This window comes from Micromesistius poutassou (genome assembly GCF_964030765.1).
Source record: "Micromesistius poutassou genome assembly, chromosome: 3".
NCBI lineage: Eukaryota > Metazoa > Chordata > Actinopteri > Gadiformes > Gadidae > Micromesistius > Micromesistius poutassou.
This window is the reverse complement of record NC_140273.1, coordinates 5,223,093-5,247,171: the sequence shown is the minus strand read 5'-3', so window position 1 is coordinate 5,247,171 and position 24,079 is coordinate 5,223,093. Positions and strand designations below refer to the sequence as shown.

The following is a 24,079-nucleotide window of genomic DNA, read 5'->3' as shown; positions in this document are numbered from 1 at the left end:
CGTGGATTGCACAGGTCTCTGAGACGGGGGTCTTACCACAGCGGCACCCCGCGGTAAGGAGTATGATTGCAATGGCTTTTTAGAGATAATAAGAGAAACGCCACAAAACGAAAGACCATATCGTTTTATATAATATCATAGGTAATTTTTAATAATAATATGTAGGTAAACACACTATAACTTTATACTAATCCTGCAATCAGACACCGTTCAAACAGAGTCATAACTCTAGCGCCACCTTGTGAGTCTAACTGTAACGGCGCTCCATTGTAATCTCAGTCAAATATAAACCCTTGCTACAGAGGAAATCTGTGTTTTGCATTCAATTATTTAAAATAAATCAGTTGTCATTATTATGAAATGAATGTTGTCCTTTGATTGATTGAGAGACACTGCTGGCCACAACGCATGCGCAGCACTGCTCCAGGACGTCACATGTCCCCGTCCTCTACGTCCAGCCATACTTAAAAAAAAATGGTGTACAGTATAGTCAGTTTATCGTGTTCTTTCTTGAAAAGTATGACAAGCACCCAGGTTTGATTTATTGTAGCATCAATATATACGTGTGTGACTAGGACTACACCCGTCTATGAATTAGCAGATAGAGCTCACAAGCTAAACTGCAAATTCACGCAATGTAATGGTCCATGTAAAGGCTAGTCCAGGTAGCCGATTGAACAAGTATCTCGGGCCTGTTCAGTTCTTGTGTCTTCTCATCAGGAGCATTAAAGGTAGGAATCCCACGCCCTACATATCACCCTAGCGTCCGAGTTGTTGCGTTAGCATTTACTATTACAATGAACCCACCTCAATGTTACCTGCCTGACTATTCTGTGTGAGCTAGCCTAACTATGAAAAGGTAGCATTACAGACAGGTCACCTGGTCAAAACATTGCAATTTGGTGTTTCAAAAGATTAAGCTGAAGTAAAGGCCAATTGTCCATTTTGAGTACTGTACACACGTTTGCTCATGTTTGATCTGATATCTGTAGCTTTATTTACATATGCATATAGGCGTATACGATTATCTTTTATGAACTATAGAAAAGGAATTATCACCAGAAGTATATATTCATTAAATGTCCACTAACACCCTCACAATAAACTCACCATCTCTCACGTCTTCCCATCCTCTTTACCACATCCCCTCTCACCTTTGTTCAGGGCAATGGATTTCCCCAGCCACTTTGAGCAGATCTTCCAGCAGCTCAACTATCAGCGTGTCCATGGCCAGCTGTGTGACTGTGTTATTATGGTGGGTAGCCGTCATTTCAAGGCTCACCGGGCAGTGCTGGCGGCCTGCAGTACCCATTTCAGAGCCCTCTTCACGGTGACCGAGGGAGACGCTAGCATGAACATGATCCAGCTGGACAGTGAGGTAAGGAGGACTTTAATGTCATCCATGTTGACAAGAGGATGTAAACTAGTGTAATGTTAACAATTCTTATCTTAATAGGCAGTTATGATAGTGATTCTAATAATAACGGTTATTATACACATATAACCAGAAATCGGCTGATGAATGTGAAATTGAACATCGATGATGATGATTTTTTTCCTGCTGGATGCTGCTGTTCTGATGGGTGGCGATATTATTACTTTATACGAGTGACGTGGTAATCTTTGACTTTTCTTTCATCAGGTGGTAACAGCAGAAGCCTTTGCGGCCCTCATCGACATGATGTACACGTCGACGCTGGTGCTGGGCGAAAGCAACGTGATGGATGTCCTCCTGGCAGCCTCACACCTGCACCTGAATAACGTTGTGAAGGCCTGTAAACACTACCTGACCAACCGCACCCTGCCCCTGTCGCCCCAGGCTGACAGACCCCTGCGGCACCAACCTCAGCAGGATCAGCAGAGGCATAGACAGCAGCAACAACAACAGCAGCAGCAGCAGCAGCAGCAGCAGCAACAGCAGCAGCAGCAGCAGCAACAGGCAGCCGAGTTGGCAGCGAATGCTAGCCTAGCGACTAACAGTGCTACATCCAGGCTGCAGCGCTCCTTCTTGCTGCAGCAGCTGGGGCTGAGTCTGGTGAGCTCAGCCCTGGGGGGCATGGAGGGGGACGGGGTGGGAAGGCCTCTGAACAGTGGGACGGTGGAACAGGCAGCGTCCTTCCCCATCCGGCGCTTCCACAAGCGCAAACAGACACTTACCCTGGGCATAGCTGACGACAGGCCGAGGCAGAGACCACGGCCCTCCGTGCCTGCAAGAGGCTTGCTGGGAGAGGCAGAAGACCGGGAGGAAGGCCCACTGCTTTCCCCAGACTCACACAAAATGGGAGAGGAATCGGCGGAAGTCGCCGGATTAGTTGAGGCGTCCCAAGATGACGCTCAGATGCCCAGCCAATCAGACAGTGTACACTGTGACGGGGAGGAGGCGGGGCGGAGGCAGGGCGGAGTGGGGAAGGAGGAGTACAAAGAGGAAGGAGATCTCAGAGACAACAGAGCGGAAGCAAAAATCCTGTCCAAGACGGAAGAGGAGGTGGAGGCGCTGGAAGACAAGGTGAAGTCAACACGAGCATTAGCATTAGCATTAGCTTTAGCGTAACGTTCACATTTGACCTAATGTGATGTGTTTCATTTTTTTCCCATGCAGGTGGTTGTAAAATGTGAGCCTCTCAGCTCCCCCGAGCCGGCCGACGAGAGCAGTTACGTGACGTCCCAGGCCGAGGGCGGCGACCCGGCCGGGCACGGGGGTCGGGACGAGGAAGAGAAGGTGGAGCTGAGTCCCGAAAGCGCCCACAGCAGTGACCGCAGTGCGTCCTCCGACCCCCACCCTCGCTCCGACGCCATGCTCCAGCCCGGCTCCCAGCTGCGGCTCAAGGCGGGAGTGGGCGGCAGCGCCGGGGGCTTCGGGTGCAGCGACGGCCAAAGCGGAAAAGCCGGTTTCAGTATCTCCAACTTCCTCAGCCCTAAGGGGTTCGGCGGCGCCGGGTCGGGGCTGGCCGCCAGGGACGATGACCTCCCCAACACCACCACCGGCGATGCAGCCACGCATCATTTCCTTTTCGGACAGGAAGCGGCGGGCGCGTCCGGCTCCAACTCTCTGCTGTGTTCGGGTTCTCTGGGGAGCGAGGGCTCCGGTGTTTTCGGAGACTCTCTCTTCCTTCGGCCCCTGCGCGACGACCTGGGAAGCCCGCAGGGAGTGGGATCCGATCCCTTCGGTCTGGACTTTCAACACTCCAGTCTGGGCCTCCACTCCTTAGCGCAAGCCTCGAGAGCTGCGGAGGGAGTCGGGAACGCTTCCATGGGTTACCCTGGCTACCGACGCGTGGCTCCCAAGCTGGCCAATGGCATCGGAGGAGGCGCCTTGGCCCAAGACCCTCCGTCTTCATCGTCGAGTTTGGGCGGGCCGCTGCTCCTCAACAACGCGGGGGGCTACGACGGGAGCGGGGGCAGGCCCACCTCCCTGCCCCCGCAGCTGACGCGCGCCTCGGCGGACGTGCTGTCCAAGTGCAAGAAGGCCCTGTCGGAGCACAACGTGCTGGTGGTGGAAGGGGCGCGGAAATACGCCTGCAAGATCTGCTGCAAGACCTTCCTCACGCTGACAGACTGCAAGAAGCACATCCGCGTGCACACGGGGGAGAAGCCGTACGCGTGCCTCAAGTGTGGCAAGCGCTTCAGCCAGTCGTCCCACCTGTACAAGCACTCCAAGACCACCTGCCTGCGCTGGCAGAGCATCAACATGCCCAACGCTCTGCTGTAGGACAGTGGGCCCAGCATGAAGGCATGGAGGGTTCTTTATGTGGCTCGGAAAACCGTGACAGAATGGAAAGATCGCATTGTCCTCCCCAAGATGTTAAGGCTCAAAGGCTGTTTCAATTTCCTATCTAGTCCAATTTGGGTAATACTTGAGTTTATAGTTTCGGTTGTGTTTTGTATACTTTCTGAGTCACTGACTGAACACATTTTTATGTTGGTACATTTTTACATTAGTGGTAGGGGAAGTGGTTGTAGACACTTGCACCTTATTTATTCCCATATCTGCTATGTGAAAATATAGTGAAGAATACAAAACAACTACATCGTATGTACCATTGCGGTAACTCTTGCCATTGTTGGTGCTTAGTAAAACACTGTCCTTCCCATCGTTTCTATGTCATCTTAACATCCAAATGTTTCCCCAAGTATGGTACTGTTAGGTGTCCTGTCTGAATGTGATGTTCCAGTGAACCTCAGCATCCACTTATGTAAAGAAATTGTAGATATTTCTTTACGTGTGTGTGTGTGATGTTTGTGTCTGTGTGTCACTCTGTGTCCTTTGTTGCTCAGCCGTTTTACAGAAGTAAAGGTAAATGTGTAGAAGAGGTGCTAGATCAGTGATTTTGTCATTCAATTAAATGGTTAAAAGAGTAGCTCCCTTGTATGAGCACCCTTTTGAATCCTAGACTTCAGCAGATTAAGCTGGGGAAGTCGTAGCTTATAGTGTGGTAAAAGGTCTACAGAAATGTGCCAAATAATCTTTGAAGCAGTAGCATTGAGCCGTCAAACCTGGTGTTGATTTGCACTATCCGTCTGTATGCAGACTTGTTTCATAGGACAATGGATCCACTGTATCAACAAATTAACTTAAATTGAGTCCAAATGTTGAATATGTTTCAGTGTTTTAGACATGTAAATATGGAACTTTCATAATGGCATCATTTTGTCTCTAACTTTAACACAGTAATACATTAACTAATCTAGATGTAGACTATTCTGCCACATCATTTTATATCAGACCTTTATATGTGTCCCATTTCACTAACTTACATTAAATGCACAGAAAATGTAAATTCCGTCTAACCCCAAAAATATCCAGTTTACTGTCATGTAGAAGTGCAAAACTGTTGTTGCTTTCCAACGATCTATCAACTTTCATCTATCTCTTGTTCCTTTGTTATTAGGCCCTTCGTCCCAATGGAGACTCTGCAGTGTTTTGTGGAGCTACCACAGGACAGAGTCTGATGAATCTCCATTGGCATGGTGGGATCTAGAAGTATCAAATTATTTATATACTGTGTTACTTTTATTGTGTTATCCATTCTTTGTGGTCAATTATTTATTGCCAATTTGACATGAAATAGATTTACCGGTAACTTGAGTCACTGAGAAGGACTTGAATCAAGTGCTGTAGAGTAAAAGTCTTTATTCCATTTTGGCCTTTTTTGTGTCAGTTACACTGTCTCTTTATACAATCTTAGAATTACAATATATCACTTCTGTTTTGAGATGGCACCTTAATATTCAGTCGTTGCATTTTTACCTAGAGACATTTTTACATAGAAATCAAGGAATCAACAGTTCTGTTTGAGACTGAAAAATGTATTTCTTTTTTTATTTAAAGAAAATAACATTGTATGATCTTGTCACTGTTAATTTAGGCTATAATCTTCTCTGACCATAAGTGATGAATACACAAGGCTGGTGAAGTGAAATAATGGTTTGCTTGGCCATGTTTGCCTCTCATACATCTTGGAGTGAAGAGGATGTAAGCAGATATGGAGTTGCAATGAAGCGACATGATTATATATTACAGAACCAAGGTTTGAAGTTTGATTCTTCTAAAATGGCTTGTTTGCCTCAAGGAAAGGCCTGTTAAACTTGCCAACACAGGTTGTAATGTTTGTCTGTCAAACTAAAAAAACAACACAGTGCTTTAGTTGTTATATTGATATATTAAAGAGTAAATGTTTATTGCTTTTGTGGTTTGTACATTTTTACATTTGCACAGTTGTCAGGAAAGCATTTGTATAGGCTTGACTATAAAATGGAATGAAAGCTAAGTTAGATGAAGAGGACTATCCTAATAAACAGGTGAAGTCAGTGTATATTGGTTATTTAAAGCTTGAGCTCCTTGATCATTGGCTGGCTGCGGAGGCCCAGCAGCAGGTTATTGGCTGCCAGGGCGGACATCTCATTGCGGGTGGAGTAGGAGGCACTAGCAATGTGGGGGAGGATCACTGGAAAAAAAAAAGATGCAAACTTCGTAATGTATTTGTTATAGGCTTAGTAGTGATAGGTAATTTAATAGTGCTTTTAAGTTAATGCAAAATGATTCCTCAGAAAAATCACAGCAACTTACTACTAACTAACTCTTATCGTCTGGAAGAAAAATTTTGGACACAGTGTCTATCCAAACTGTAACCAGACTTTATGTCCCTTCATTAAATGTGTAAGTGTAAAATAACAAGACATACCACAGTTTTTGAGGGTAAAGAGAGGGTGGTCTGTGGGCAGGGGCTCAGGAACAGTCACATCTAGTCCAGCCCCTGCAATCTGTCCGGTAGATAGCGCGTCATATAGGTCCTCCTGGTGCACCACACCACCTCTAATACAACCGGAGAGAGAGAGCACAAGAGCTCTGTTAGTAGGCTCACTAGCGCACGCCAGAGCGGACTGGGCTGTGCGTGTGGAGAGCAAATTCCACCCAGGGTTATCTGTGGAGGTCATATTTATCTTTAGCTGAAATTCTTCACTTTAGCAGAGATAGTCAGAGATGTTGTTGATCTGTTTTGGCTTGGACGCATGGAGAGTTATGTGTTAGGTCATTGTGTTTTCTATGAGTGTATGATAAGCATACCTGCTGGTGTTAATGAAGATGGAGGTTTTCTTCATCTTTGAGAATAGGTCCTTGTTGCAGATCTCCTTCGTCTCTGGCGTGAGAGCACAGCACGCGGCCAGGAAGTCCGACCGTTTGGCCAGTTCATCCATGGAGACTAGAACAATATGCACACATGGTCAAAAGTAATCATATAGGTTATTGAGATGATGGTCGACATCCGGGTATCACTAGCGACAGACGAGTACAATTTAAATAATAAATCAGAAAGAAATGGGGTGGGGGGGGGTGCTTACCATATTCGGCATTGATCATACTGGCCAACTCAGGCCTGGGTTCCACATCGGTGTAAATAAACTTCTTAACTTTGAATGGTGCAAGGCGTTCAGCAATAGCAACACCTTCAAATAAAAGATTATAGATGTGGTCAAACAACATGTACAATTGTGAGGGACCTCTGAATGAGGTTAGGTAATGAATTGTACATGTAAATATATACTTTAAATATATATATATATATATATATATATATACAGTAATAAAAATGTTGATAGATTGGGTGTGTTGGTGCATGTGTGTGTGCATGCATGTGAGAGAGAGAGAGAGAGAGAGTGTTTCTGATTTGCATACCAATTCTCCCCAGGCCAAAGATGCCCACAGTGCTGTTGGCCAGCTCATGTCCACACAGCCACAGAGTTCTCCACGTTCCCCAGCCTCCACTGCAGTGCGGCACAAAGTGTAGCACACCAATACACAACAGGGTATACAGTATCAGTGTGTATTTGATCAGTGTATTGGTGTGTATGTGTCTTACAAAACTCTGTTTTATGGGCCCTGGTACATAAAGTAGCACGGCCCTAATTAGTGACATGAGCCAGACCCATCTGTGTGCCTACGATGACACCTCTGTGAGGAGGCTCTATTATACATCTATTATATATATATTTTTTAATATATGTATATAGTGTGCTGTTGTTCTAGTAATGTATGAGTGTTGTGCACAACGTTACGTCTTGGCCTCGTGCGTGGCCTCGATCAGCCTCCTGGAGGTGGCGAGGAGCAGAGCGACGGTCAGCTCGGCCACAGCGTCCGTCAGCACTTCAGGGGTGTAGCCCACACGGATCCCCCTGAGAACGAGAGCTTTAATGGAAGCGTGTCGACAGACAGACACGCATGCATTGATACACACACACCCACACCCACACACCCACACAACACAACACAATTGACAACACAAACACATAACCACACACACACACACACAACACAACACAACACAATTGACAACGCACACAATCACTTCTCACTCACCGTTTCTTAAGCTCTTCCAGAGAGAGATGGTCAAACCCCACTGACATAGTGCTAACGACCTTCAGGTTAGGGCCTACAGCCATACTCATCAGAAGACGCACACACACACACACACACACACACACACACACACACAGATATACACATTAGCACTCCAAAAAACGTACATTAGGAGGGTTGCTCTTTGCATTCAGATAAACTTGCGGCAGCCATAGGTTGCCAGGGCTGACCTGCGGCGTCCAGTAGTTCTGCATCGATCTTCTCGGTGAGCACACAGAGCAGTGCATCGACCCCCTTCACCTTCTGAAGCAGCTCCTTCCTGGGCACTGGGACATCGTCTGAGTCCCACAGCTCATACTGCACTCTGCCAACACAAACCTCATTAGGACCTGATTTTGTATGCAATAGAATCACACTATAATTTGTATTTAATTTTCCTGTATTTAATCAGGAAAGGAAACTTATCCTTATAAAATATCTTTATTATGCCAAGTCGACAGAGCATAACACAAAAACTATTTAGAAAGACCGTAGTTGTGGCAGTGTATGTGTACTTTGAGGGAAGTCTATTTCTTCTATATTCTTCTCTATTCTTCTAACCATTGATAAACAGTTAGGTATTGATAATGATAAACTAATGATGAACCTCCTTGCCACTCATACTAAATAAGGCCTCAACAGATATCCAAAAAAAGCGTTAATTGCAATACATCACTAACCCTGCTGCACAAAGTGTGCAGTGTCCCGCATTACACATCAGTCTCGGTATGAAGTGAGGACTCACTGCCCAGATTCCTGCAGGATCTTCAGGCCCGCTGGCGGGATCTGTCTGGTGACGTAGACCTTGGACATGCTGGACATCTTCCGCTGAACGACACCGGCAGTCACATTCCCAGAAAGGTTCAACGGTGCCACAGCAATGTGCTGGAGACGACGCAGGGCCACGCGGCTGCACCACATCGCGGAGAGAGGGTTGAGTCTGTGGACAGGGGCCTGAGAGACAAACAGGCAGACACTGGTACTTTGGAACCGACCCCATGTGTATGTATCAGACTTTACTTAGGGGGAGGAACTGATTGTGGTCTTTCTGACCAATATGAGAGGTGGGAGGATGCGGAGGAGTCCCCGATAGGTCTTTACAGCAGCAACGGGGCTTTCAACTGTCAAAGTTCCCAGACAACAGCGAGATTAGGACAAAAGAAGATAGAAAATAGAGAGGGGAAAACATGAGAAACAGACCGAGAGGAACACACACAGACGGACACACACACACACACACACACACACACACACACACACAGAGTTCAAGAAGGACACATTTTCATGTAAATGTTTTACTTTGCCATGATTGACCTTTGTCTGTATAAACAGTTAGGGTCTCAAAAAGTACTAGCAGCTTTGCAAAATCCGGATCATGGTCTTGATTTTGGTCTGCTCTTTCAGAATGGTTACAAAATAAGATACTATATAGTATAAGTACTAGTGCAAATTGAAGTTGAATATGCCAAAATATATCAAAACCTGTCAAGTCATTGCAGACTTTCATTAGTCTACAGCTTGATCATATCATTTCTGCTAACTAGCATGCTAAATAGAAGAAACCACTACATTAAGTAACAAAATATTGTAATGATTCCAAATGTTATAAATGTCATAAGAGTTAATGACTGACAAGCTTTATATCATGCCTTCCTAGTCCCACCCTCTATTGGAAGTCTGTGTCACGTGACAAAAAATAACCCGGAACCGTTCCAAGTTTCTAGCCATTCAGAGCCATTCATTCGCTACAGTTCTTCGCATACACTGACAGGTAGCAATCTCACATCAATTGCGTTATATTAATGTTTTTAAAGGTTGCACAATTTATTTGTATCATCATAACTTTACCTAAAATCTGTGCCATTTTCTGTTCGCTTATGGCTTATGTGTCATAGCTGTTCGCTAGTAATTTTCGCATGTGTTCTTTCCTTATGCCGGCTTCTCCAGACAGTGCCACCTATTAGGCTAACATTAGTTGCTAACATTATGCTTCTTTCCGTAGGCCCACTCTCACTAACATGCACACAGACACACACACATACATACGCAAATACACGCACACACAACCTCTATGGTAGAGTTACTCTGTCAGGTTTAGCATGGTAGGACTATTACCTTCGGTTGCTTCAAGAGAGCCGATACAAAGCAGAGCTAGCGGAGAGTAGTCTAGCGAGTAAGGTTTATAACTTTATGGGGTTATAACGATGGTAAGGTGTTGGTGACTAGTTAGTAACGTTGGCTAATTTAGCTGTAACTGACCAATGCGTTGGTTTTTGGTTAGATTGCCTTGATTTGTTGGGTCACTTAATACACGTTTGGAACATAAACAAGAAACCCTGCCCAATGCACTCAGCTGTGTGTCCTATGTGCTATGATGTCTCTGGTTCTTTAGCTCTTTCTTGCACCAGCGGATTCCCCCCTCTTCCCCTCCCGCTATGGCAGCAGATTCAATGGAGATCGACGACTCCCTATACAGGCAAGTTTATTCTAAATGACTCGTGTCTAAGTCGAAATGGATAAAATAGACAATGTATTGGCATACAGGAAACCTCATGGGTGGACATCACATGGAGCTCCCATGCAGTTGACACACCTTAATAATTCACTTATTGTTATACAGTTGATGTCCTTGATTTAGATTCAATGCGTTTTGTGTTATGCTGGCTTTTTCATGTGAGTTACTATTGTCTCTTCTTTCTTATTCTAGCCGTCAGCGCTATGTACTTGGAGACAGCGCTATGCAAAAGATGGCCCAGTCTTCAGTCTTCCTCAGTGGAATGGGAGGATTGGGAATTGAGATAGGTGTGCCAACTAGTATTTTGTTGTTTTGTGAATTGAGTTATGGCATTGTGATGTCCACATGATCATAATGAAAACCATCAGACCCATCAAGTGGATGACCCCATGTAATCAAGCATAACTATTGTTTTATGTTTATTCACAGCCAAGAATATTGTCCTTGCTGGTGTAAAGGTAAGTTATTTCATGAACAATGTTGTCGTGATTACAAAAGGTAATGTTCCCCAGTGGATTACTGATGTCTGGGTGTGTGTCTATACATCTGCAGACAGTAACCCTACATGACACCAAGCAGTGTGAAGTTTGGGATCTGGGCATCAACTTCTTCATCCGCCAAGACGATGTGTTCAACCAGAGGACGAGGTAAGGCTGACAGGGTGGCAAGTGTCTTCTATAGCTGTCCTGATGTGTCCGCATCGTAACAATAAAAACAAAGCAAAAAAAACCCCAGGCCAAATCAATGATGAGTCATATTTCTCTTAGGCCTCTCTTACTCACCCACATACTTAATCCGACAAATGCAGCCCCTTTCATATGCATGTCTCTCGGTTTAGTATTTTTCTCCATCCTTTTAACGATAACTCATGGATAATACACACATCTGTTCCAGGGTGGAGGCTGTTTTCCCCAGGGTAGTGGAGCTGAACCCTTATGTTCATGTGGAGAAGTCTTCCTCCACTCTGGATGACAACACTGACCTCAGCTTCCTCAGAAAGTACCAAGTAAGTGCCGGGCTCACAATATTTCCCAATTGATTATTAGATCATTATTTAAATTAAAATATATTGCTAGAGTATATGTTTTCATGTGCCGATTGAGACATGTAAACGCATTGTTTAGATTTGTGTGCGGTACGGTTTTTGGTTGGGCTCGGGGAAAGTGCTTTCAAGGTTTTTGAAAGTCTGTAATGTCTTCATGTTTTGGTAGATGTGGGCCTACTGAACTTTGTAATGCGCATTACACCACATGAACTCGTGTGTTTTATATGTGACAAATTGTGTTGTGCTTTGCTCTGCCCTCCAGTGTGTTATTTTGACAGAAGCCAGCCTGACTCTCCAAAAGAGAGTGAACGAGTTCTGCCACTCACAAGAGCCTCCCGTCAGAGTACGTCCCCTCAGCCCTGGCCTCACCGTCCCTGGTACGTTCTGAAGGTACAGATCCATCCCCGTCTCATCCGTTGTGTCCCCTCGTCTCCTCTGCAGTTCATCAGCTGCAGTGCTCATGGGATCTGCGTGAGGGTGTTCTGCGACTTCGGGGATGACTTCGAGGTGTCGGACCCCACGGGGGAGGAGCCAAAGGAGATCTTCATCCAGAGCATCACTCAGGTTTGAACACCACAACAATCTCTTTGTTTGTGCAACGCACCTTTTAAAACCATAGAAGTACTTGCTTAAAATACTTAATGAAGAACAATGGCCCAAAAGAGGTAGGAATAAGAGTAATACCATGTGCACCATCATGTGCACGTTCACATCTGTGCATTTCTGTAGACCTATTGCGCTTATTGTTTTGATGAAGCCAAAGAGGAACCATTTGTAGTTGGAAAACACTAATCTAATCCTCATTATTGTTGTTTGAATATTGTTATCAGTAAAAAATTAAAGTCGCAATCTGTACGATCAATGCCCTCCCAGTTAGAAGGCAGGAGGTTTTCAGAATTGAAAAAACATAGTAACAGAGTGTGACTGGATGTATGGCGGGAACTAGCCCAGAACTTGGCTCGCTGCATGGCACGAGTGGGAGGGGTCTTGGGAGTGTCCATACGAAGATTCTCGTAAGCAAAGAGAGAGGCACAGACTAGCTATCGTTTATTTATTTGTAGGATATATCTAACTTACAGAATGTGCTTTTATTGATAACATTATGGAAATCTCCATCGATGAACATTGACTAAAGGTATGTCCAGTTAAACTGGAGCGATGAGCTGGTTGAAGTGTGACGTATAACAACTTTAACGGCATTGTGTACATCATTTTAAAAGACACTGATGCCTGCGCATTGTACCTTTTGTCCCCCTCAGGGCAGCCCAGGGGTGGTGACCTGCATGGACAACCGGCCGCACGGCCTGCAGAACGGCCAGTCCGTCCTCTTCAGAGAGGTCAACGGCATGCAGGAGCTCAACGGCAGCGCGCGGCCAGTGACGGGTACTGAACCAAAGAGGCCGTTTGAGCTGGAGTCCGTTTCTTGTACATATCGGTGTATACATTTTATAGTCCCTGCAACATAGTCCCAAAATGGCTCAACAGGCAACACTGAACAGAAGTGAGGCCGTGCGGACTCCGTGGGGTACAGCCTCATGCTGGAAGTGACGCACATGTGACTTCCTTTGTGGCTTTTAGGTCGAGAGATATATTGTTGGTTCTGCAGTTTCTTCCTCGTCCCTAATATAGCTTACTTTTCAGCAATGTCGGATTTCAATGGTGCTATACAGTTCAAATTCACATCTTTGCAAAATGCATTTGTCCATGTTTATTTCTGTAATTTGTGTGTGTGTGTGTGTGTGTGTGTGTGTGTGTGTGTGTGTGTGTGTGTGTGTGTGTGTGTGTGTGTGTGTGTGTGTGTGTGTGTGTGTGTGTGTGTGTGTGTGTGTGTGTGTTCTTTTCAGTCCTTTCTCCTCATAGTTTTTCAATAGAAGACACATCACATCTCCGACCCTATGCACATGGAGGTTTCTTTGTCCTGGTGAAAACGCCCATGACCTTCAGCTTTGTAAGTTGTCACGCTGCAGCTAAGCAACCAGAATCCTGAATAGGAATAACAAAGGGATGCATAATATTGTATGCTGTTGTGTGTGTGTGTGTGTGTTCCAGGAGACGATGGAGAAACAGCTGTGTGATCCTCAGGTTCTGATCCCAGACTTCAGTAAACCAGAGGTGAGGAGATGCGTTCAGCGGTGTCTTTGAACCAGACAGTTTCCTCTTATAACCTCTGGTTGTACAAGGTCAACCAGAGTAAGTAATACTCTATATAAATAAAGTATTACTTACTCTGGTATTACTTACTCTGGTTGACCTTGACCTTGTACCCACCAGGCACCGCTACAGATCCACGCGGCCATGTTGGCTCTGGACACCTTCCAGGAGCAGCAGGGGAGGATGCCCAACGTCGGGTAACCAAAGCCCCCATCTTCTTTCGGTTTCCGTTTGCCGACGTGTCCGGTGACGGAACGGCTCATGGACGCTCACGGTTGTTTCTAATACGTTTTCAAAGGGGGCAAGAGGTCAAAGTCTCTGCTGTTATTATGCCTTCAGGTGTCTACAGGATGCCGAGGTTCTAGTGAAGCTCACGGAGGAAGTCAACGGCAGGCTGAAGAACAAAGTGAGTCCCGATTTCGGTTTTGAAACATCCCTCTTGTCACAACACGGCCCGATGTGCACTTTCCCTCTTACTGCGGTAACCGTCCTGTAAAACTCCTCCTCTCAGGCTCCAGTGAACGCTGAGCTGGTGCGCTGCCTCTCCCGGACAGCGAGGGGCGCCCTCCCCCCGTTGGCGGCCGCCGTAGGAGGCCTGGCCAGTCAGGAAGCCCTCAAGGCCCTGACGGGGAAGTTCTCCCCGCTGCAGCAGTGGGTGGGTCCCCCTGTGCATGTATCAAACAGTCAATGTTTCTCCCACAGCATCCTTTTTATATCATATTTAATCTCTTTAAAAAAAACATTTTAAATGTATGCATTTTCATATAGGCATATATCTATATCGATCTATATCTATGAATATCACCGAATTTGGTATGTTATTTATTCACGTTTAGATTATTATTTGCATTATTATTTCTTGTTATCTAATTAAGATGCATTTCTAATCCTGGTGTCTAGTTTTATCTGGATGCTATCGAGTTGTTCCGGCCGCTCCAGTCTCTTCCCGCCGAGGAGTTCTCCAGCAGGGGCGACCGCTACGACGGGCTGAGAGCCTGCATCGGAGAGTCCATGTGTCTGGAGCTGCACAAGCTCAGGGTGTTCATGGTGAGAGCCGCACCGCTGATCGCAGCCTGTGTGTCGACCGTGACGGAGGCGTGGTTCATAGTGATCACAGCCTGTGTGTTGACTGTAACGGAGGCGTGGTCCATAGTGATCACAGCCTGTGTGTTGGCTGTGATGGAGGCGTGGTCCATAGTGATCACAGCCTGTGTGTTGGCTGTGATGGAGGCGTGGTCCATAGTGATCACAGCCTGTGTGTTGGCTGTGATGGAGGCGTGGTCCATAGTGATCACAGCCTGTGTGTTGGCTGTGATGGAGGCGTGGTCCATAGTGACCGGGGTGTCCTCTCTCTTCCAGGTGGGCTGTGGCGCCATCGGCTGTGAGATGCTGAAGAACTTTGCTCTGCTCGGCGTGGGATTGGCAAAGTGCTCAGGAGAGGTAGAGCTTGAAGTTTAGATGATCTGCCCAGCCGTCCAGTTCTAAACATTGCATTTTGGATTTGTGTTGTCGTTGTCGCTGATAACGTTTCCATGTTTTGTGACAACGTGTTTGTGTCTTCAGGTGTGCATTACAGACCCGGACCTCATAGAGAAGTCCAACCTTAACCGACAGTTTCTCTTCAGACCATATCATATACAGGTGAGCAGATGATCCTTCCTCTCAGCAGAACTATTATAGAAAGTGGGCTAGGCCACTCCCATCTATAGTAATGAAACAGGAAAAAGACTGCAATACCAGGCTTGAGCTCCGGGGGGCAGGTTACTGGTCAGTGTAAAAATGAACGGGGTGAATGGAGCTAAACGCTATACCACCATCTATTTCCACTTTTGTATGGGCTATTCACGGCTACTGTCGCAAATAACACAATCTACTGGTGACTGTGATTACACCAACACTTGCACTTTTCCTCCATTTCTACGCCAACCCCACCCACCCACCCACACACACACACCTGGCTCTCTCCCACCAGAAACCCAAGAGCACAACGGCGGCGGCGGCCACGCTGGAGATCAACCCGGAGCTGCAGGTGGACGCCCACCTCAACAAGGTGTGCCCCGCCACCGAGGGCACGTACAGCGACGCCTTCTACTCACGCCTCAGTCTGGTGGTGACGGCGCTGGACAACGTGGAGGCCCGCAGATACGTGGACAGGTCAGGAGAGGCCCCGTCGCTGTGACGATCACACTACATTTAGTAGATGTCAGCGTGTTCAAAGGTCATGGCGTCTGTTGGAAGGAGAAACCAAACCCGTTCACCGTTTTAGATGAGGAGTTATGTGGTAGTTGATACAGCAGTACGGTGCTTTGATTGCGGTACATATCTCGTTTTGAATGCACTTAGTTTCAAAAACATAGAATGAGAGAATATGTCTCAAATGACCCTGTATGGGTTTCCTGTTGCTGGCCGTTTTGGGTTACCAGTTCACGCCAATCAAACATGCTGGCTACACCAATCAGACTTTAGGGAGTGGGAGGGCCTTGTGCAAGAGAGCGAAAGCCTGAACAGCAATTTATCCTGCCTCAAAGAGAAGTGTACCAGGAGCTGACGAGAAACCCAAAAATAAATAATAGTATAACCCTTTGAATACAAATCTAACCGGTTCCACTTTTGTCCGTACAGTCGAAGTGTGTCCAATCAGAAAGCTCTCCTGGACTCTGGGACGATGGGAACCAAAGGACACACGGAAATCATTGTGCCAAACCTGACAGAGTCCTACAACAGCCACGTATGTCTGCCTTGGGAAGCCCTCGGGATCAGCTTATAAGACCCACACCGAGACACCTACTGACCTGGCATGGCGCAATAACAGCTTACTAGATACCTCCAGTGTACCTCATACAATGGCGACTGCCTATGCATGTGCTAGTCTAGTCTGTGGTAGGGATGTCACGATACCAAATATTTAGAAGTCGGTACCAATACCAGTGAAAATCCACGATTCTCGATACCATTTCGATACCACGGCAAAAAACAAAAATAAAACAATAAATCCCATGTACTTAAACTAGGGATGTCACGATACCAGAAATTTAGTAGTCGATACCAATACCTGTGAAATTCCACAATTCTCGATACCCAATTCGATACCACGGTCAAAAACAAAACAATAAATCCCATCTACTTTATTTATTAAAAACATTTAAACATTCCAAAAAACAGTGGCACTGGCATGTAGCGTTCAAGTAATGAATAAAAATAAACCACTATTAACATTACAAAAAAAGAACAGTGGCATGTAGCGTTCAAGTAATAATAATTAAAAAAATAATAATACGCGCTGAAAGCAGGCAGTCATGCAGCTATGCGGCTGGCGTTTACACTTACGTGCATGGCGGGGTTTAAAACATAACTTCCAACCTAATATTAAGTAATATAACCTAGGTGCGCAAGGCAGCCACAGGAGACGCCAACATTGTTTTCAACTGCTCGGTACCGCGCCGTATTAATTCAAGTTTTGAAAAGAAAAAGTATTTGAAGCGAATAAGCAACGCTGTTTTTGATTTGTTTATTTGGTTTTGAACGAATAATTTTGGATGCATGCATCGGCTTTGAGTTGGTTTGTTTACTTTGAAATTGCATACGCTCGCAACACACACGCACACGCACACATTCACCGCCGCACCTACTACAACCTGCCGATCTTCAATCAAAACAACATCATGTAAGTGATGCCGAACGCAGTCGTACCATGCGTGTTTAGAAGCGCAACATTGAAACGGGTCCCGTCTGAAACAGTCGGGCGGCGCAGCGTTCCAAACGCAAAGTACTTCCAGACGCGACTCTTGTTATTCTTTTTATCGACGAGTCGAGGCGGAGCCGTCGCACTCGCTGCAGCTGCCGTCTTCCATGTTCCCGTGTAGGTGTATATGCTGCCCACGTGACGTCCAGAGGAATTGCGTCCTCGGTACCTACGGTACCTACGGTACTAAGAAAAACGAGTACCGTCACGTTTTTTGAATTTTGGTATCGACTTGGTACCGAAGTATCGGTTCTCGTGACATCCCTAGTCTGTGGTATGCTGTACTCCATCCCAAGTGCTTAGAGAGTCGTCTGCTCTCTCTCGCCCGCCAGCGGGACCCCCCTGAGGAAGAAATCCCGTTCTGCACCCTGAAGTCCTTCCCAGCTGTCATAGAGCACACCATCCAGTGGGCCCGGGACAAGGTGGGAACCCCCCTCCTCCCTGCCTCACATGCTGCTTTCAGTCCTGCTGCAGGTTTCAGAACCAGTGCCGTGCTAGACTGTACCTGGGCCTCACATTCTGCTTCTGCAGTGACCTCTTCTGTCTGTGTTTTGTAGTTTGAAAGTGGGTTCACTCAAAAGCCCTCCACCTATAACCTCTTCTGGCAGACTCACTCTTCGGTGGAAGCAGTGCTTCAGGTAGGAGTTTGGTACATCCATAATATTACAATACAAATCAGATTATGCTCCTTTTCTTCATTGATATGGCAATAATGCAAATGTGTGTGTGTATGTGTGTGTGTGTAGAGGATGCAGTCGAGGGAGAGCCTGGAGGGGGCGTTCCAGGTCATCAAGCTGCTGAGCAAGCGGCCCAGCCAATGGGAACACTGTGTCATCCTGGCTCGCCTTAAATTTGAGAAATACTTCAAGAAAAAGGTAAACGTCGGCCCTGGGAACCTCTCTCCATTCACATCTCCACTAGGTTGTACAAGTGAACGTCTGTATGTATCATAACACGGATGTTGTCTTGAAGGCCTTTCAGCAGTGGTACTCATTGTAATACTGATGTTGTCTTGAAGGCCCTTCAACAGTGGTACTCATTGTAATACGGATGTTGTGGTTGTTGTCTTGAAGGCCCTTCAGCAGTGGTACTCATTGTAATAAGGATGTTGTTGTGGTTGTTGTCTTGAAGGCCCTTCAGCAGTGGTACTCATTGTAATACAGATGTTGTGGTTGTTGTCTTGAAGGCCCTTCAGCTGCTGCACTCCTTCCCTCTGGACACGCGGTTAAAGGACGGCAGTAAGTTTCCCAACACCCGTATAGAGTGGCTAAGTCACGCCCGCCTCATCATCACGCCTGGTCCTTAGAAAGGGAAAAAGTTGTCATGGAGTCGACGGCGCTACATTTAAAAAGTTTTGTTTCAATCTGAATCTCCATTAAATGTTCACGGCAAGGTTGGTCTAATTTAAATTAAGAGTCCCTCATCAAGAAATGTGTAATTAGTTAGAAAATGTAATGGGTTAAACAGACTATAGCTATCACCCAAGTTAATGATAACTTGGCTTGTCGCTCAATCAGTTACTGCTGCTGCTTTTCGCTCTCTCTTTGAGCCATCCTTATGCCAGTAAACTGTTAACTTAATTACACATTTCTGGATGTTCTGACTCCCATACAACTCTTTCCGTGACTGGGGTCCAGGCGTGATGCAGGAGGTGCGTGTGACTTAGCCACTCTATAATGAGTCAGAATCCGTGTGATACAATGTGATATAAAACGTATGCTGGTTTTCTCACAATGTTAACGTTGTATCCTCTTTTTTTTCTTTTTCCAAAGGTTTGTTTTGGCAATCACCAAAAAGACCCCCGTCTCCTATTGAATTCAACTTGAAGGACACTTTGTGAGCATGGGCTTCATTCAAGATGTGTCTCAATGACCCACTTCTGTCTCAATATCCTCAATGACTCACGCTCATCTGTTACCCATCAGGCACCTCACCTTCGTCGTCAGCATGGCCCGGCTGTTTGCAGGGATCTATAACATCCCCTACTCCGAAAAGGTAGGCTGTGTGAACTAGATCAGCGTCCCCATTCCCCAACCTTTTTTACCTCATGGACCGGTACTATGTTGGACAGTATTTTCGCGGACCGGTGTTGCACCATATTCAGTTACCCCTCATAAAGTGTGACACCAGGGCTCGCTGTTGCATATTTGCTGCAACATGCACGAGCGTAAAGCGTAGACAGCCATGAAGTGGTTCACGTGCAGAAACGTGCATGTGCCTAAACTGTAGATTGAGTTCATAATAAACATTGTATCCCCATCTCAGTAGGGATGGGTTCTTTAGTTTTGTTACTGAGGCGAAGCGGTTGATTTGCCTCTGTGGTGGCAGCATGGGTCCTACTTTCTAGCAGAGCTGTAGTTGTCGAGTCCATGTCCAAAGAGACACAGTAAATACACACAGACACACACACACACACACAGTGCATGCGCTCATTCTCACACAAAGAGCGTTGTTTCCCCAGGATCAATGTGAAGAGGAAGTGGCCAGGGTACTCGGCGAGGTCACCATCCCAGAATACAAACCCTCAGAGAAGGTTGGTTCCCTAAACCCGCGCCCCGTCTCTTTTTAGTGCTCCACATGACCCATCGACCACATGACATGTGTGTGTCTCATTCCAGCCAATCGAGACGGACGAGTCGGCCAAGAAGCCAGACCAGCTGAAGCTGGCGCTGAGCAGCGAGGAGGAGAGGGAGGCCATCACACAGCTGGAGGGGGCCATCGCCGCCAGACACGTCAGCCCAGGTGAGCGCCGAGCCCCCCTGGTGCAGTGGCTGAGGAGCAGCTGCTGGTTCAGTTCTCTGCTCCTCCTCACAGAGGTTATCCAAGAGGTCCTTTGGAAAGGCCTTGGAAGCTCTTCACTGTGTCTGCAGTCAATTCTTGTTTTTATTGTAGTATTGTATAATTGTAGGCGATAGAATTGTAGGCATCAAATGTGTTTATTTTGAATATATTCTATTCAATTGGGATGTCAATCTCTGTAAAATAACTTCTTGTTACACTTACATGCTCTATTCTGTTGAGCATTGCTCAGTAGAATAGGATATCTCATTAGGTAAACAATCATGTATCTCCTGACTGCTGCCACAGCAGCTGTAGTTAGAATACGTATCAACGCAAGCATTGATACGTGCAGTGCAAGCATCTGTATCTGTACGCGTGTCTGTAAGTGCACTGAACTTGAACAGGTGTATTGAAGTGCATCCACATTTGATAATGAGTCACTACCCACACAAATAAAAGCTACTCAGTGGGAGGAGCGACGTCTCCGATGGGCTTGAACAGGTGCACTGTCAGGTGTAAACTCCTGATGTGGAGATGCACAGCACAGGTGTTCATGTTTCATTAATGAGAAAGTTGAATGACCCTTGCAACCGCATGCTCCTCATCGTGATCACGCGCACCAGCAGTTTTCACAATAAACATTTCATAAATTAATAAATACAATTAATTATTTTGATTAATTCTGAGTGGCAAAAAAAAAGATTAAAATTAAAAAAAAAAATAGTATTTTTTTAAATATATTTTTTGGGGAACTCTTGAAGCACTCGGTACTCTGTCTGACGCCCAGGTCTGCTCTAATGGCACGTCTCTGCTCCTGGTCCGTGGTCTCCACAGAGTGGTTGCAGGTGTCCCCCGTGCAGTTTGAGAAGGACGACGACGCCAACGGACACATGGACTTCGTGGCGTCCGCGTCGGCCCTCCGAGCGAGGATGTACGCCATCGAGGCCGCCGACCGCCTGAAGACCAAGCGCATCGCCGGCAAGATCATCCCCGCCATCGCCACGTCGACAGCCGCCGTGGCGGGACTGGTGAGGCCGGACGGCGACCTTTTGACCTTTGTGTCCACTCGGATGTTTTCTCTCGACTGGATCTGATGTTTCTTCTTTCGTGTGGTTTCTGAGGCGTTATAACAAGTGAAGAAATCTATTCCTCATAATGTCCTTGGTTGAGTTTGACATTTATTTTGGTTGTTTTAATCATAAAAACACACTTTAGGTGGCGCTGGAGCTCATTAAGGTGGTCGGCGGCTATGGATTTGAATCGTTCAAAAACTGCTTCTTCAACCTGGCCATACCCGTGGTGGTGCTCACGGAGACCGCGGCCGTCAAACGGACACACATCAGGTATGGGGGGGTGTGAGACCTGCCCAGCTAATGACCACACAGCTAGAATTTAGAAAACACTTTGACACCAACCTATACCTACCTCTGACACATCTGCCACCCAGGGACAACATTTCCTTCTCCATCTGGGACCGGTGGACCATCTACGGCCACGACACCTTCACCCTCTCCGACTTCATCAACGCAGTGAAGGTAAGCACCTCCGCACACGGTGGCTTAAACTCCCGCAGTGTTCCTAGTGGCTGCTTTAGGTTCAGCGTGGCCATAGGGTTGTTTGTGGTTTGTTTGTGGAGCGCTCTTAACAAGTCATCGGTGTGCAGGAGAAATACGGCATCGAGCCCACCATGGTGGTCCACGGCGTGAAGATGCTCTACGTGCCTGTGATGCCCGGACACAACAAGAGGCTGAAGCTGACGTAAGCGCCCGCAGTCTATGTCCCCCGTTAGTCCATGCAGTGTGTATCTGTGTACGTGTACTTTGACTTTTTGAATGGGATTTCTTGTCTTGGTCGCCACAATGGATCCTTCTCAGAGGCGTGGATATTGCAGGATAAACAGGTGTCACTCATTATGGGTCTGCTAGTTTTATGTAGCAGGGCACACGAAAGGAGTGTAAATAAGTCTCCTACCCGTGCCCTGCTCCTTACAAGGAGTAGTTCCAGAATCAGTTTTGAGTGACACCTGTGTTAAGAGTCCATTACACTTTTGTAAAATTGGGGTGTAGGGCCGACCCTCCACCGTTACCTTTCTGCGATTTTATTCAGGTCTCCTTGTTCTCACTGATTCCCACGTCCTCCCCGTGACCCCTGGCGTTCCCGGTCTCCCTCTCTCTCTCTCCCCCCCTCCAGGATGCACAAGCTGATCAAGCCGCCGTCGGAGCGCCGCTACGTGGACCTGACCGTGTCCTTCGTGGCCGAGGCCGATGAAGACGAGGACCGCCCCGGCCCCCCCGTCAGGTACCACCTCCACCGCGGGACGGGCGGCGAGGCGCCCTGACGCGGCCCGGCGGGACCGCCGTCGACGGAACCTCCTCTGACCTTAGCGAGCGTCCCCCCCGCCCCCCCCTCCTCCCTTGCATCTTGTTCTACCCACCATTGCCTCGGCCAATGCCAAACGCTCCCCCCACCCCACCACCACCATAACGGGATGCTACTACTAGGGGGAAAACCATGGCCCTTATATCACAAGTCCCCTCTTCAGCACCCCCTCGTATAACGGTCTGGAATAAGGATGGCCAGTGCTGGTTCCAGTGGTTGACTTCCCGTGTGGACCACTAAAGTAGCACTTACCCCTGTACATAATTTCTTTTCAAATTTGGGTTTTCTACTCTGGTTTAAATGCACAGCTCTGTCTGTATCAATGCCTTAATTGATAACTTTGTTGCGTTTGTGGCAATGAGTCCCTCGACCGAATACGTTTACAGATGCCTTCAGCCAACCCTTAAAAAAAAACACATTAGGTTTTGATTTCAAAAGCCCTGACAGACGGTAGAAGAGGAGCTCAGAGGAGCTGGTGACACTGCGGTCTGTAGGGAGACGTCAATAACTGGAGCTGGTTAACGGTTCCAACGCCGCTGTAGACGTGTTGCAGGTTAACGGGTTCGGGCAAACCCACCAAAGATACTGATTGGAAGTGAGTCTCGACGCGAGTCGCGTCCCCATGACCTCTTCCACTGCCTGGTTTCTGACACGAGGGCTTCAAGAAAGGATTTAAGATCCATAGCTTGGTGGTTGTCTGTGTAATGCGATGTTTCAGTTTGGAAGACCGTTGGAATATACTTGAATAGACTGGCTCACGGTTTAGGTTTGATCCCGGGTCCTTGGAAAAAAATGTTTCGCTTTTTTATTTAGACATGGGGCATCTGTAACAGAAATCACCACCAACACTCCTGCAATCGTGGAAAATTACTTTTTTCTTTTAAATTCTGTCAAACACAATGTTGTCGACCGCGTCGCTGGAAGTTTGTCCTATGACATTTATTTGTAGTTTTTTCTGTCACCATGTTGTTTGAGACCGAGCCTCTTAAACACGTGTCCAGCCGTGGCGTGCTGGTTAAGTGTTCAACAGTTAGAGCGCACCTATTTTACCACCGGGGGTCAGTGTGATTAGCCATCGCAAGCCATTTCAGAATGGCCTCCAACTTGTGAAGTCACTAAGTCGCAGGACAGGTTTTGAGTGGCTTGCAATGGCTAATCACACTTGAACCTGATTGTTAAATGAGGGCAACTTATCAGCCAACCCCAGCACTAATGGCATAGTCTAAATCAAGACCGCTCTCCTGGTTCAGGTTCCCAGAGATTTTGCTTTTTAACTTGGCTTGTGATTGAACTAAGTTAATCGGTGGTCTTGGGTTTCATTGAAATATCCACTCTGAAATGATTGATCTTCAGTTGATCTAGGTCCCACAAAATGCTTCCCCTATCGTATTTATTCCCTCCTTTAAAAAAAATACGAGAAACCCAAGCTGGCTAAGTTTGTTTTGCACAAATAATGTCTAAACGCTGACCGTAGTAAATTTGCAATTTAATGATGTCATAAATGTAAAAAAGAATAAATAAAAGGAAATTCAAAACAGCAAAATGGCATGTGAGCGTCTGTTAAGTTCATGG

The 24,079-nt window shown here is 46.6% G+C and overlaps 3 protein-coding genes across 3 annotated transcripts; 2 read left to right on the top strand and 1 right to left on the bottom strand.

Annotated features, from left to right (window-relative positions):
• The first annotated feature begins 495 nt into the window (after positions 1–495).
• On the top strand, positions 496–4,977 carry zbtb5 (zinc finger and BTB domain containing 5). The gene is made up of 4 exons (XM_084466082.1): positions 496–731; positions 1,165–1,378; positions 1,643–2,506; positions 2,600–4,977. Exons 2-4 carry the CDS (start codon positions 1,169–1,171, stop codon positions 3,707–3,709), a joined length of 2,184 nt encoding a protein of 727 aa, XP_084322208.1. The 5' UTR covers positions 496–731; positions 1,165–1,168; the 3' UTR covers positions 3,710–4,977.
• A 137-nt stretch (positions 4,978–5,114) lies between these two features.
• On the bottom strand, positions 5,115–8,883 carry grhprb (glyoxylate reductase/hydroxypyruvate reductase b). Its single transcript, XM_084466083.1, has 9 exons — positions 8,640–8,883; positions 8,086–8,219; positions 7,856–7,928; positions 7,555–7,671; positions 7,175–7,263; positions 6,841–6,945; positions 6,566–6,701; positions 6,183–6,313; positions 5,115–5,945 (listed from the first exon to the last, which is right to left on the bottom strand). Exons 1-9 carry the CDS (start codon positions 8,813–8,815, stop codon positions 5,824–5,826), a joined length of 1,083 nt encoding a protein of 360 aa, XP_084322209.1. The 5' UTR covers positions 8,816–8,883; the 3' UTR covers positions 5,115–5,823.
• A 761-nt stretch (positions 8,884–9,644) lies between these two features.
• On the top strand, positions 9,645–24,036 carry uba6 (ubiquitin like modifier activating enzyme 6). The gene is made up of 32 exons (XM_084466136.1): positions 9,645–9,665; positions 10,287–10,370; positions 10,602–10,696; positions 10,839–10,867; positions 10,962–11,056; positions 11,304–11,415; positions 11,717–11,797; positions 11,896–12,018; positions 12,714–12,837; positions 13,299–13,402; positions 13,504–13,566; positions 13,726–13,802; positions 13,945–14,011; positions 14,117–14,260; positions 14,506–14,652; positions 14,965–15,045; positions 15,169–15,246; positions 15,578–15,759; positions 16,228–16,333; positions 17,680–17,769; positions 17,905–17,985; positions 18,094–18,222; positions 18,534–18,585; positions 19,120–19,183; positions 19,273–19,342; positions 19,809–19,880; positions 19,966–20,089; positions 20,963–21,156; positions 21,344–21,471; positions 21,576–21,663; positions 21,792–21,886; positions 22,319–24,036. The coding sequence occupies exons 2-32, from the start codon at positions 10,330–10,332 to the stop codon at positions 22,464–22,466; spliced, it is 3,084 nt and encodes a 1,027-aa protein (XP_084322262.1). The 5' UTR covers positions 9,645–9,665; positions 10,287–10,329; the 3' UTR covers positions 22,467–24,036.
• Positions 24,037–24,079: the final 43 nt, after the last annotated feature.